This window comes from Nannospalax galili, unplaced genomic scaffold (assembly GCF_000622305.1).
Source record: "Nannospalax galili isolate Female #2095 unplaced genomic scaffold, S.galili_v1.0 scaffold72, whole genome shotgun sequence".
Lineage (NCBI taxonomy): Eukaryota > Metazoa > Chordata > Mammalia > Rodentia > Spalacidae > Nannospalax > Nannospalax galili.
In genome coordinates, this window is record NW_008336933.1 from 9,488,263 (window position 1) to 9,503,409 (window position 15,147).

At 45.0% G+C, this 15,147-nt stretch overlaps 1 protein-coding gene across 2 annotated transcripts in view; it reads left to right on the top strand.

The window, feature by feature from the left end:
- Lyrm4 (LYR motif containing 4) overlaps nt 1–14,620 on the top strand; it is a 172,592-nt gene extending 157,972 nt beyond the window's left edge. For both annotated transcript variants that reach the window (XM_008831658.3, XM_017797779.2), the window contains exon 3: nt 14,174–14,620. In XM_008831658.3, the coding sequence (XP_008829880.1) occupies nt 14,174–14,242 (69 nt within the window). In that variant the 3' untranslated portion in view covers nt 14,243–14,620. The remainder of the gene's footprint in view (nt 1–14,173) is intronic.
- Nucleotides 14,621–15,147: the final 527 nt, after the last annotated feature.

Below are 15,147 nucleotides of genomic sequence, written 5' to 3' on the forward strand. Positions count from 1 at the left end.
CCACCATGCTTTGCATGCTGTACTGTAGTTCTACAGCATGTTACCACCAGGAAGAAAGAAACAGGGAAGGGGTACATGGGCCTCTGCATCCATTTATTAACTTCCTGTTCATACATACGTGTTTCAAAGCAAAAGTCAGGGTAACTATGGTATGTGCTGGGACTAAAGGCATGCGCCACCATACCCAGCTATCAGACATGTAATCTTAAGTTACCTAGTAGACATGTTAAAATGTAAAAAAGAAATAGGCCTGTTTAGTTATATGTTGTCTTTAACCCAATGTATCTACGTCTTTGAAATCCCATGTGTATTTTGCACTTACAGAATTTCTCAATTTGGAGTAGCCATTTAGTGCCCGATGGTCCCCTGCCCCATAGAACAACACACATCTGGATGACATAGAAGCCACAATTGCAAAATTATTTAGCATCTTTTTCTAGCATCCTTACTGAGACTCATATGCTATAAAATGCACCCATTTGAAGTGTATTTACTGTTCTTTGTATGCAGCAATCACAAGACTCCATTTCAAAACATTTTCAGGGCACAACCCACAACCATTCAGTCATTACACATTCTTCCCTCCCTCTCCCCAACCACATGATATGCATCCTGTCTAGAGATTTGTCTGTTGTGGGTTTTTCAGATTAATGGACTCTTGGTGTATTACTTACTTTTTGGTTGCTGTGATAAAACACTGTGACCAAGAGAACTTATAGAAGAGTTTATTTAGCTTACAGTTCCAAAGGGTTAAGAGTCCATCGGAGCATGGAGGCATGGCAGCAGAGGTGTCCAGAGCAGAAAGAGGAGCACTCACATCTTGAAGCAGGCACAGGAAGCAGAGCACGACTGGAAATCCAGCAAGGCTTAATTTAAACTCTCTAAGCCTATCCCCAGTGACGTGTTTCCTCCAGCAAGGACACACCTTCTAAGACCTCCCAAAACAGCACCACCATTTTGGGACAAAATGTCCAAATACTTGGAGGCTATGCAGATGTTCTCATTCAAATCACCACATATGGTGTGTGGCCTTCTATGGCTTCTCTTACTTAGCATAACATTGTCCAGGTTAATCCGTGTTGTAGCCTATGTCCAAACTTCATTCCTTTTATGACTGAATAATACTCCATTGTACGGGTATACCGCCTTTACCACCATCTGTTTATCTGCTCATCACTCATATATTTGGGCATTTTCTGCTTCTTTGCTGTTGGGGATTGTGCCACTGTGAACATCATCGAACACCTTTCTGTGTGGACATATGTGTCCATTTCTTTGGGGTATAGTTGCACAAAGTCATTTTGCACTGTACTGTAGTTATTTTTGATACATTTCCCTAGGCTGTATCTTTCTGTAGTTCACATACTTTAACTACCTGAGGACTTATAGCAGCTACATTGTTGATCTCCCCATGATCTTAAAGGACTTTTTTTTTTTCCAGTTCCTACCCATTATAGTCAGTTGCACTGGTGACATGGCTCTGTCCAGGACACTTCCAGAGAACTAAAAAATGTAAAGGCTTCTATCACTTTCTTTTGAGGGAGAAAAGCTTATTATCACAGCTGTGGGTCAGCCACTATTTTAGGTCAGCACAATTTAGAGTATTTCTATCAGTAAGTAAATAATAATAATAATAATAATCCTTATTAAAAGCACTCAGGTTTGTTTTGAAACTCTGCAGCTTTCTATAATAGGGCCCCAAAGCTAAGTGATGGGAGGCCATCACCGTAATGAAGACATTGAGCACAGCAAAGGCAGAAGGTGACTGTATAGACTACCCCATAAGAAGGGCTTGTCACACTGGCAGGCCTTATTGTCAGAATTGGATCTAAGGTCAGGGTCCTTTCTCTTGCTGCTGAGAGCAATGGACCATCTGCCTTGTTTGTACCAAAACACCAGAAATTGGCCCAAAGGACAGCTGTATATAGGAAGGTAAATTTGAGACTGACAAATCTAAACAAAAACCCCTGAGCACAGCTTTTGTCAGTGAACTCAAGCCTGAGAGCAGATCCACAGTTCATTGGTTCATGAGTGTCAGTTCCAGCAAAAGCTGGAATTGGCAGACAGCATTGGGTAATGTTAGTTTCAACTTAAGAGGAGAAAAGGCTCATTTGAGCTCATTTCAGTTTCTTTGAGCTCACTGTTTCAGAGGTTTCAGTCCATAGTACTTAGCTCTGTCGCTTTTGGGTCTGTAGAATGGTGTAGAATGGTCCCAGAGAAACTTCCAGAAGCATTGGGTATACATGATGATTGAGCACAGCCAGAAAAGGGGCATTCATTGTGTCTCATGGGGGAACTCTTTATCAAACTCACCCAGGCAGCCTATAAAATGGGCCATTAAGTGAGCACTTTTCATAAAGCTGAATTTAAAAATAAATGTGATTCCTGGTTCCTACTCAAGAAGGTCCTTTCAGCATTGACTGTCACTTCTTAAGGGCTATAGCGTTGAATAGAGTTCTGCTGTGTTCAGACTCAGAAAACTGTGACTTTTGGGGATGACCTATGAAAATGCTGGCCTCAAATCTGAAAGCCCACGCAGTCAAGAACTTAGAGAATCACACAAAGGCAGACAAAGGCACTATCCATTGGCCAGCCAATTAGGGTGCTAGTCAGTTACCACCTAGTGAAGGTGGCAAACCAAAAGCCAGGTCCCAGACTCCAGACACAGCCTCTGCAGCAGTCCTGAGCTAAAGCAAGACTGGCCTTTCTCTAGAAGGGTTTCTTTAAGCTTGCTTCCTCAGTTACATTCATCTAAAGCAAATACTAAAATCATAACTACTCGACCTCAGTAAAGGGTGGCCCTGAAGGAATAAATAACATGAGGTAGCCTGCTGACCAGTGTTGTCAGAGACACTCCCCAGAGCAGGGGACAGTTGGGAGCTTGCTCATTGAAGCCTTCATCCTAGGAGGAATGGTCAGGCATTTGCAGAACCTTGCCACAGTTCTGTTGGGGCAGGGCCTGTTGGAGGTGGCAGTGACCTGAAGCAGAGTTCAGGGGCTGACATATAATGAGCTTGGGTCTCACCAGGAGTGCAGGAGTACTCCAGTGGAACATTGTCTCTGGCAGCTTACGCAGAGTTTGTTGTCACCATGCCTGGCAAAGCACCAAGTTTTACTCTGACGTGATGTTTGGGTCTCTTGTTGTTCCAAGAACAGCTGTGTAGCTGAGTTGGGCCTGGTGTTTGGCTGCTTTCATCTCATGGAACCTCTGCTGTGCAATGCTTCATGAGGCTCCTGAGGACTCCTGGCCAGCAGCTGACACTGTTGATGTCTACTGTCCTCACATGGCCAGCCGTACTCTACCCCAGCAGAGTTGGAAGACTATACTGAGAGCAAGTACGAATCTCCTGTTTCGTAACTGTCTTCCCACCCCAAGCAGTGGTCCAGAGCAGCACCTAGAAGCATCCACAAGTACCTGGCTCCTGTGAAGAGCAGGCTCGGGGTGCAGGAGGGCAGACCTCTGCGAACAGTGCAGCAGGCACTAGTGTCTTACTGCACACCGTAAGGTTCACAGATAGGCCCTTCTCCATCTAGTTCTGTGTATGCCATTACCTTCTAGAAGGACTACTTAATATATTCTTGGTGGGAAAATGAGCCACCCTGGTTTTTTGTTTTGAAGGTTATTCATTCTGTAATAATACTTACAAAGAGTAAGTGCTCAGCCTGAATCTCCTTAGATTAGCACTCCCTGTCATTTATCATCAGGGATGCTACTCAGTAGAAGAGAAGAATGGCTTGCTTGGTCTTCCTTCTTATCCCATGACTTCTCCAATCAGCATAATCACCTGGGCTGTGAATGTCAGAAAAGCTGACTCCCTGGAACCTGGGCCTTGTTAGGAGCCTCTGCATCCACATGTACATCCATTCAAAACAGATTCATCCCTGTGTTGAGAACCAAAGGTTTGTTAACAGGTTGCGCTGCCAGCCGCCCATGATCTCAGGCTCCTTGGAGTCTACAGTTCCTTAAAATAGTTACATTTCCCTTACTGGAATGCAAAAAGGCCATCATATGGTGGGCTTATTTCTATAGCTGAACATCAGACATGAGGCAAACAATAGGGTGTCCCAGAGAGCTCATGGCAGCAGTTGAGTTATGTTGTTCATGATCCAAACCAGGACACTTGAGAGATCATTGTGTAGTACTGATCCTGCTGAGACAGCCAATGCAAACCAGATTTTTGATGTTAGAAATGGCCTTTTTCTGCCAGTGCATGTAATCAGTAACTGAATTTTCAAAGATGGGGTCTAGTCCTGTTAGGCATTCTTTCATTAAGGGGAAAAAAAGATTGTGAAATTAACTAGTAATGTTATCTGTGAACATTGAAAAACAAAGCCAAGGTGGCAATGGTGTCTCACACAGAAAATCGCTGTGTGAGCTGCACAGTTGGAAAGACTGTCTGACATTGGTGTAAGCCAGAGGGGCCCAGATGCAGCGCTTGCCTTCAACAGTGCAGGCCACTGGGCATGGGCAGCAGGGCAGCTGAGCGCTGGCCAGCAGGGAAGGGGCCTCAGGCTACATTCCATCCAGATTTTTCATTAATAGCTGAAAGGTGTTTGTTTTGTCTGTTGCCTTCCAGTGTCCCTGTGACAGTGTAGTCATGTTGAGGAAGTGAGATATCTTGAAAATACCCTTCAGAGACTATATGGGAACACTACCCAGAGGCCCAGGATAAGTTCATGTATCTTCCTAGAAATTCGTGGTTAGCTTAGAAGAAACATTTTTTAAAACATTCTCTTTTTAAAACAAGAAGAAATATATTGCAAAGCAAGTTATACCCTTTATATAAGGATCTGTAAGATACTTCAAAAAATAGTTCTCAATAGCCCCTTTAAGTCCAGCCCAAATCCCCAAAAGTAGGATTTTCTTTCTTAACTGCTACGAAACAGCCAGTATGGAAGGCTCTGTTCAGTTAACCTCTCCTTTGCTCACTATCATGCTGTTTTGATTGTATCCTAAAACTGATTTCCAATTTTCCTTTTCAATTTTTTTTTAAAAATTTAATAATTACATGATTAGAAGAAGCAGCTTTAACATGTTCAGTAACACACTCCAGAGCAAGAGTACATCTCTTTCACAAGTGGCTGTAAGTTTCTAGGTTCACAGTTAAATTCTTTTGTTTTGTCATCACTGTTTTTGGTGTTCTGTTTGTTACTTTGTTTTGTTTTGTCTTTAACATAAGTCTTCTGCACAGCCCAGATTGACTTCAAATTCACAGTCCTCCTGCTTCAGTTTGAGTGCTCGGATGACAAGCCTGTAATAACACACACACCTTCAAGCTTTTCTTTTCTACTCTGTGCTTATTCAAATAAGCCCTAAAGCTATTTTGTCAAGTATTTGGGTTTTTACTTGTATTAAAAACAAATTGTTGGGCATGGCAACATATGCCTTTAATCTCACCATACCAGAGGCAGAGACAAGTGGTTCATTGTGAGTTCAAAGCCTGCCAAGGATACATGGCGAGACCCTGTCTCAAAGGAAAAAAAAGAATTAATTTGACAAGATTGGTATTATGTGATTCAGCCTTTCAGTGAACATAGTTTATCTCCTACTTCATTAAAATTTGCTTTAGAAACTTAGTACAATGGTTCACACCTGTAATCCAAGCACTTGGGAGGCCAAAGCAAGAGGATTGCCAGAAATTTGAGGCTAGCCAGGGCTCAATCTGGAGCTACAATGTGTGAGGCTTTGTGTGGGAGATAGATTATTTTAAATCTCTAAATTTGGGAGATGTTTCTGTTGTTGGTCTTGTTTTTGAGTTGTTTTTGTCGGTGGTGGTGGTTGGTGGTCGGTGTTTTGTTTTGTTCTACTTTTTGTTTTGTTTCTGAGACAGTCAGAAACACTGGAGCACTAGTTGCCCTGGAAATGGCTGTGTATTCCTGGCTGGCAATCCCATATGTATCCTCCTTCCTCTGCTTCCTAAATGCTGGAATTACAGGCATGCAGCACCACGCCCAACCTAGATTTTTAAGTTTTCTAGTTTCTTCCTCAAGATTACACATATTTCATTCTTTTTTTAAAAAATATAGTTAGTTAGTCCCAGCACTCAGGAGGCAGAGGCAGGCAGATCTCTTTGAGTTCAAGGCCAGCCTGGTCTACATAGTGAGTTGCAAGCCAGCTGGGGCCACAGGGAGACCCTGTCTCAAAAAGAACAAAAAAAAAAAAAAAAAGTGAAAAAAACTAAAGTTAGAGCCCAAGTTTTTAATGAGAAAACTCTGCTCGAGTCCACCAGTGTGAATCAACTTTCTTGACTTCACCACATGAGTCTCTTGGGTGCCTTCTCTGTGTATGGTACATCCCATGCCTCAGTTTTCGATAACACTGGGAAGTGAACCTGGGTCCTTTTAACTGCTAAGCCATCTCTCCAGTCCCTTATCATTCTTCTAAAAAAAAAAAAAAATTTATTTATGTGTATTTGGGGGTATGCACACGAGTGCAGGTACCTATGGAGGCCAGAAGTCCTTGGGTGGCTTCATCTACATTATCAGCATCTTTTTGTGGGTTGCAGTTTTCTAGGAGAAGACTCCTTAGGCTTTTTCCTTTCTGAAGTTTAGCTGGGTGGGTCTTGGCCTGATGGTACCATTTCCATTGTTTAAATGCAAATCTAGAGGCCTCTCCTTAAAGGCTTTACTCTCCTTATCAAAGAGAGCCTCAAAGCCAGAAGTTCTGACTCTTGTAATTTTCACTTGTCCATACAGCCCCTCTCTCACCAGTGTTCTGACCAACTGGAGTACATAGGCAGAAAACCACAGCCCCAGGCAGAGATAAGAACCAACCCAGCAGTCATTCCTCAAGTCCAGCCCAGAAAGCTCACATTCAAGGCCATGTGGCCTCATCGTCAGTGACATCATTCCCTCCACCATATCAGGTTAATCATTGCAGTTCCGTAGGTTCTTGCAGCTAGAAGGAGAGGAGGCCTTTGAGATCCCTATGGTTGGAGTTTAGAAGCCCAGGATACACGTAAGTAGCATCTAACAAGCATTTGCCATGTTCCTCCCAACAACATTAAGACATTTACTGTTTGGACCTAGGAAGTAGCTGAGACAGTTGATGAGTGCTCTTCATGTCTGGTATCCATCTGCTACTTTGTGAAACCACCAGAAAGCAGCAGAGGCAGGTTAGGATCCCTGCCATTCCCCTGGCAGGCCTCACCACCTCCACTCTCCTGGCTATTGCCCCCATTCTCCTGGTGATTGAGCCCAACTCTCCTCCCTTGAGTTTAAAGACCTCAAATCCTGGGATCAATTCTGTTTTCTTGGATCCTGCACCTTCCTCTGCAGCAGGTTCTTTGTCTGATGTGTCAGTTAGCCCATCTACTTGCAATTGAATAATCTGTGTATTTTTCTAATGGACTCTAATGCCTAAAGTTTATAGAAGAAAAATATGATCAGGTCTAATGGCCAGTTTCTACACAGTGGTGGTGATATGACTGTGGAAGTCAGTTTGAGATTCTAGGGGACTATAAATTGAAACTGTTAATGTCACTTCCTCACTTCCCTTGACCAAACCCTCTGACCCACAGCCAAGCAACAGCCCTCTCTGACATTAGTGCTTTAGCCTCAATCCAGCTGACCTGTGTATACTGACGCTTTGCACAGGCCCAGTAAATGCAGCGCTACACCCCTCACTGAGATACCTTTGGGGAGTTTCCTCCTTGTGTGAACAGAATATTTCCCTTACCTGCCTGTAACTACTCTGGGTTTTTTCCATAGCCCTGAATTATGGCTTAAAACCTTCAGCCAACTATAAACTATTTGGTCTGTTTAACAGACAGTGAACATTCCTTGCCTTCATCAGTTCTGTATTTCCACAAGGCACTCACCACCAAAGTACTTGTGATCATTAGCAGGTCTAGGTTTCAGAGTAGCCAACATAGAGCCTTATGACCACAGGCTACAAGCTACCAACACTTCTAGTTACCAAGATCACCTACATCACTTAAGATGAATTGTGTACAACCTGAGAAGTTTGTCATTAGCCAATTTTGTCACTGTGGGATCACCACAGAGTGTTGACACAAATTAAGATGGCCAATGCCTGGCCTAGCCTGAGCTGTGCTGTGAAGGCAGCTCAGTCTAGTAATGTGGTCTCCTCCTTTCTCCTCCTTCCATCATTCATTAAAACAGATTCATTTGGAGTCCCAGTACAGGGCATGGGAGTGTCACCATCTCTGTAGTGTTCCTGCAGGGAAAAGAGAGCCCCTTCTACAGAGGGGACTAGAGAAGCCTCATCCACTGGCCAAAGGTGGGGAAGCTTTGCTAGGATGGACATTGACACCCTAGCAAAGGGTAGGGTGTCACTCTCTTGATAGAGTAGACTAGGCAGAGGCACATAAGTTGGAGACCCACAGCCTGGTGGCAGTCCATTCACAGGCATAGGTGAGGACTGGATGCAGACAGAGGTTCTGAACAGAGAGGATCTCATTTATCTTTATGCTCTCTTAACACAATTCACATTATCAAGCTCTGATTTCATACATCCTCTCCCCCTCCACCAGCCATAAAATTACACATCTGAATGGATTTTTTTAAGGCTTGGGGTTGGGCTCAAGAGTAGAGCCCTTGTCTAATTTAGCATGCATTAGGCCCTGGATTCTGTCCCCAGTACTGAAAATAAAAATGGACTTTAAAAAATCTAATTGATTGGGCCGGGTGTGGTGGCACACACCTTTAATCCCAGCACTCAGGAGGTAGAGACAGGTGGATCTCTGTGAGTTCAAGGCCAGCCTGGTCTACATAGTGAGTTCCAGGACAGCTGGGACTACAGGGAGACCCTGTCTCAAAAGGACAAAAAAAAAAAAAATCTGATTGATACTTAAAGTGAACTGTAAGTTTGGCCCATTTGGCCTCTTTCCCGGCTTCCCAGTTCTGGATTAGTGGACGTTTAGGAGCTGTGTCAGGTTCAGTGTCATAGCTTTTGGTAGGAACACAGCAGGGGTACCTGTGTTCCTGCTCTAGCACACCCAGCTCCACACAATTTGTTATGTGGGGCAAGATACATTTGTCACAGGGCTCAGGTCTTTGACACCATCAGACAGGCCACCAGAGGGAGCACCAATTGGACAGGCAAATTAAAAAAAAAAAAACCCTCCTCAGAAGGTTTGGATGATGTGTCAGGAGCCCTGAGAATGTCATGCCTAGTTCCCATTAATGCTGCTTCTAGAAAATCTCATAACAACAACCAAAATAATGTATACAAGAAAAGACTTACGCATGGGTGGTCATCCTGATAGTAACAGGAAGCAGTCTCCAGATGTTCATTAAGTAGAACAACCAAAAAGATTATGACACATCTTCACAATGAAATGCTAGACTGCTGTTAAAGATACCCTTTCAGGTATTGGTGCAAGATCCTAATGAAGATAAATGGAATGAGCAAGTTGCACTTCCCAGTTTAAATACTGCCTTGTGTATATGTACATATTTTCTTTTGTTTGATTGGTTGGTTTTGTTTTTGTGTTTTTGAAACAAGGTGTCATGTAGCCCAAGCCAGCCTCAATATATAGCTGAAGATGACCTTGAACATCTGATCCTCCTGCCTCCATACCATCACACCTGGTTTACACAGTGTTAGGACTTGAATCCAGGGCTAGGCAAGCATCATATGGCTAAGGTACATCCCCAGCATATTTTAAGTTTATACATGAATTAACAATCTAAGTGGTAGATTGCTTGCCTATAATGTACAATCATTGGATTGTAGTCAATCCCTGGATTAAATCCCCAGAACCAAAAATATAAAAATAAATAAAAATGCCAAAATATTAAGAGCTATATCTCATAAAGTAATAAAATATTTAGGGAGGAAGAAAGGATTTTTATGAAGTCCCTACTGCAGTGCTTTAAACTTTGGAACACTCACACTATCTGTCTAAGGCACCACCTAGGTCACAGAGACATTGTTTCCTTTTAGTATGAACAGGACACAGTTCACCTCCTTCTTGGCCCTAACCTTTTTGCCCATCAGGCATATGGTTTAAAACTAAAATTCACAGTGTACATTCAAATCAATTATGAGGTAGTTTAGCTATGTAACACAAAATCCAAATAACAACACCTTTTTAAAACAAGGCTTGTTTTCTTCCACATAGAAGAAAGCTGACAGTAAGGTGTCCAGAGCCAGCAGCGTGGCTCCGTGGACATCAGGAGTCCAGGCACTTCCTCTCTGTCCCCCATTCTCTTCATGTGACTCTCAGATCAGACTTCTTTGATGGCACTAGATGCTGCTGGTGTTCCAGCCATCCAGTTCAGAATCCAAGGAGAAAGGAGACCAAGTGAGGGGGCAAAGGCAGGCAGCCTTTAAAGAACTTGCCCTTGGGTTAGCTCAGGGGTAGAGCACTTGTCTAAGCGTATGCCAGGCTCTGGGCCTGGTGCCCAGAACAACAAGAAATCTTTCCCAGATATTCCCCCCATGGAGTCAGCTAATGCCTCAGTGGGTGCCTATAGCTGCAGGGTAGCCAGACTGTAAATCTAGATGTAGACATTGACACCTAATAAGGAAAAAGAAACAAAGACCACAGCTGTCCAGTGTCATCTCCAATCTATTACAGTGGAGAATTCATGCCATAAAGTGAATGTTGCTTAGGAAGCTGGTAGAGGAGTGGGTACTGGACAGAGAGCAGAAGGCGCTGGGCTCTAGGCTTTTCTCCACCATGCCTTGACTTCTCTGGGCCTCCTTTGAGCCTTAGATCATGTGCATACATCACCCTCCATCTTGCTATTGTTGACTCCACTTCTATGCTTCACCGTATCTTCCACCAACCTGTGCCCTCCACGCCTGCTAGCCTGAAGCATGGCTAAGTACTGCTGGCCTCTTACCAGCTACTCCCCCTCCTGCTCACCTTGGACTGGAATGTGATGCTTAGTTTTGATTATCAGCCTTCCATAACCTAGAATCACCTGGGAAGAGTCTCAATGAGGGCTGGTCTAGATCAATTTGACCTGTGGGCATGTCTATGGGGGAGTGTCTTGACTCAGCCTAAAGGGGGGCATCACCAATCCCTGTTATGGGGCTCAGGACTGAGCAGAGGAAGCTGAGTACTGAGCATGTGTGCATTGGTTTCTCTGCTCTTGAGTGTGGATTAACTAGCTGCTTCAAGTTCCCACTGCCTTGGCTTCCCTGCTACGGTGGACTGTAATCTGAAATTGTGAACTAAAGGGACCCTCTCTCCCTTATGTTGCTTTTTTCCAGAGTATTTTATTATGGCAACAGAAAAAAAAGTAAAACGGGGGTCTTTGTCACCGTAGATGAAAATCAGTCCTCTGTTGCTCACATTTTAATGGCCCTCACTTTTCCTCAGAATGACTTGGCACCCAGAGTACAGCCCAAGCCTTCCTCATTTTATTCTCTCCTCTCTGTCCCATCATCCCACCATCTGCTTCCAGGCTGAGCCCCTTGCTGTCTTTGACATTCTCCAAGAGCCATATATTTTGTATTTCTGTACTGCTAGTCCTGCAGATGCTTGTCCTTGCTTCTGGACTGACTCTCACCCCTGCCCCAGCTCCAGCTGCTCAATGCTGAGTTGTCCCCTGAAGCTTTGCTTTATAGCCCCTGCCTCTGAGAGGTCTTCCCTAATCCTTTCTGGCTGTCTCACCTGTATTCTTCTAGACCTGTGTTGTGCCCTGGGCCAGATCAAGGGCAGGACTCACGTGTCAGAGCTCCCCAGCCCAGTGCCTGGACAGAAGGTGCTCACCCTTCAGCTCAAGGGCCAAGCAGGTCTGCCCCCTAGTGCTCCTCCAGGTTTTGCCAGGTCTTTTGTTCAGCAAACGCCTATTTGCTGTGTACTGAAGGTGCCAGCCTTTCAGCTGGAAGCAGCAGCCCTGCCTGTCTCCATCTGTGCTGCAGAGCCCTGGCCCTCAGATTCCTTCTCACTCACTACCCAGTGGTCTGCTAGACCCTTTGTCTGCTAGGACTGTGTAAGGCTCAGTGATGCCCTGGCCTTTGAGAAGTCCCAAAGCTGGGATAGGGGTGAAGAAGGGGAAACAGCATGAGCTTGAGCATCACCTCACACAGGCCCTGTGCACAGACCACATGTGGTCTACATGGGCTACAGAGGGAGGGGAGCAGGCTTTGATAACACCTGAGCTGCTGGCCCATGGTAGTAAGTAGTTAAGAGGAAAGCCAACCTGTCAGGAGAAGGCAGGAGGTCACTACCACCTCCATATGCTGCAGATGTCTGCAATGCCTGTTCCTTGGCCAGATTCCCACCAGCTGCTCAGAGACCTCACCCCATACAAGTACCTTTCTGGCTGGGGGAATCTCACTAAGAGGCACACCATTGGCTCCAAAACCTCACAATTCACTAGCTCAGACACCTCACCCTCGGAGGCATCTCACTGGCCAAAAGACCTCACACCCTTCTCTTGACATCTGCTGACTTTGGTGAGAGCTCAGACTGTTGGGGCAGCAGGGAATTGTAAAAGTCACCTAGGAGTACTCAGGCCTGTCATTTAGCAGGTAAGGATGTTGTTGGGACCAGAGGGAGGACAAGGAGAAGATTCCCCAGTGAGTAACAGAACCAGGACTAGAGCCCAGCACCCCAGCCCCTGCCCAGTGTCTTTCTTGAACTCCATCTTTCTTCCATTGTGTCAGACATAGAACATAAGGATCAACCCATGGACATTCAGAGACCACATGGCTTTTAACAGAGGCATCCAAGGTAGATCTGAGGAGGACGATACCTTTTGTCACAGAAGCTGAGCATCAAAAAGCTGATTCAAACCCTTTCTGCCATCTGAATTCCTTCTCAGTCCTCACTTTCTGCTCCTCACAAGAACGGAGTCTTGTGTGCACTCACAACAGCTATCCTACTTCAGGACACCTCTGTTACTGAGTACTTACACAGTACCATAGCTTCTGCCTATACTGGAGCCTTGAAAAGGGTACTGAGTCCTGTCAGTCACTCATGGGATGAGTAACTGTCAACACTGCCAAGAGGGCCCCTATGGACGCTCCAGGTGACTGAAATACCAATGTGGTCACTGCACTCCCAGTGTCCACTTTCTTTTTAGACAGTGCAGCTGCTCTCAACTCTCAGTTTGCTTTCTCTTAACGGTACAGGGCACCTATTAGCTGTCTGTCAGGGTGTCTGCTCAAGTGCAGACCAAGCACCAAGCAAATGCATGGGAAACCGAGGCGGTCAGGAGGCCTGCTGGGGCTTCTGTCCCTTGTTAAAAGCATGCTCCCTTGCCCAGGCCTTCTTTTTAAGGAAGAGTCCTAAGGCAGAAGGAGAACTCTGGGGGAATCTGGATTCTGACCCCAGGGCACAGTAGCCCTGACCTTTGGGAATGTTCTCTCATTCAATTTTATAGAGCAGTTTCTCACCCCAGATGTTTCATAGATAGTGGCCAAATGCTGAGATCCACACAATCGTCCTAATGCTCAGCACTTTCTTCCCCGTTTCTACTTATTCCTTTAAAAAAAAAAAAAAAAAGTATCACCTAGGAAGTACCTTTAGAAGAAAACTGTGACAAAGACTTTGCCCTGGCAAAAGGACAAGCTATAGCCCTACACTGGGGCACAAGCAGAGACACTTAACTGAAAAGGACACAACACAGAAAGAGGCAGGAAAGGCAGAAAATATGTGACCAGACTGCCACCACTAGCCCCACCAGGGACAGCAGCCAAGCCTTGTGCATCTCCCTTCAGGTCAAAGTCTACTCTCTATGGAAAGATTTTCTTTCCCAGGGAGAAGCACTTGTAAGGAAGGAATTCCCACTGAGTGGAAAGTTGTACACCTGGATGGCTCTGCCTGCAGCCAGCAGCCAAGGAGCCTAGTGGATGGCCTTGCCATCTCCATACACCACGACTAGCCACTGGTGCCATTTGAAAGAGCTGTGAGATGATCTCTAACCTCCCACAGCAGGAGGAGTGGGAAGTAGATGATGGGCTAGCAAAGGCACATGGGATTAACTTTGCCCCATAGTACAGTTTCTAGAGGGAGCAGCCTGTCCTAACAGGTAAGTACTTGTCAGAAATGAGACCAGGCTGGATTGCATATATTAGAATCCTGGAACTAAGAGGATGAGTCAGAAGAATGGAGAATTCAAAGCTAGCCTGAATTATGTAGTGAGACCCTGTCTCAAAGAAACCAAACAAGTCAGAAATGCTTTTCCTGATCATTCACAGCTGATAGAGTTTTACAGTTCTTAACCTGTGTTTTGTCTTTGCCTTCAGGTCCATATTGGCCAACTGTATTCCACTGACAGACTTATCATTGAGAATCAAGAGAAGCCCAGGACCTAGGAGTTGGGGACTAGGAACCAGCCCACCAGCAGCAGTGTTGACCACCTTCAGCATCCATTCTGTGTGGAGTAGAGCCCTCCAACACTGGGTGAACATGGCCTCTTGCTCTGCCTGCCCTGTAGGAGCTGATAAACTGAGTCACATTTCCATTCTGTTTCGGCCATAATATGAAGAGATGGCTGTCCATCCTCAATTCAAGTGTTAGAATGAAGAGCTGGAGGTCACTCAGAATAATGCTATGTATTATCATGTCTCCACCCCACCCCATCTTACAGCTCACCCAAATTTGTGTAGTCTTTACAGACTGGTTTTTGGTCCTTAACAGTAAACAGAATCATCTCCCTATCCTTTTATACCAAATAAACTCATTACAATGAATGTGTATTAATTTCCAAAGGGAGGGGGTGCCCCACCATCAGCTGAAGACTCCTTTTGTCTTAAGTCCAAGCACCAGTTCAGATGGGGGCAGTGGGAGTATGGATCAGGATGAGGAATCTGCAACCTCAGAATCCCAAGCCCCTCCCCGATCCATGCACATGGGAAACTTTAGTCTGACAATCCCCAAGGAAGGCCATGTATGTAAGTCTGAGAAGTGCCATGTGCAGCCTTGAGGCCCAGATACTGCTGATTGATAGAGTCACCAAGGAGGGAAGGGCGAAAGTACCAGAGGTTGATATGTTTAAAACCAAACAAGGCTGGAGAGATGGCTCAGCGGTTAAGAGCACTGACTGCTCTTGCAGAGGACCTAGGTTCGGTTCCCAGCACCTGCATGGTGGTTATCAGCTGTCTGAAACTCCAGTTCCAGGGGATCTGATGCCCTTTTCTGACCTCCATGGGCATTGCACAACATGGGTGCTCTTACATACATGCAGGCAATATACTCATACACATAAAAAATAAATAAA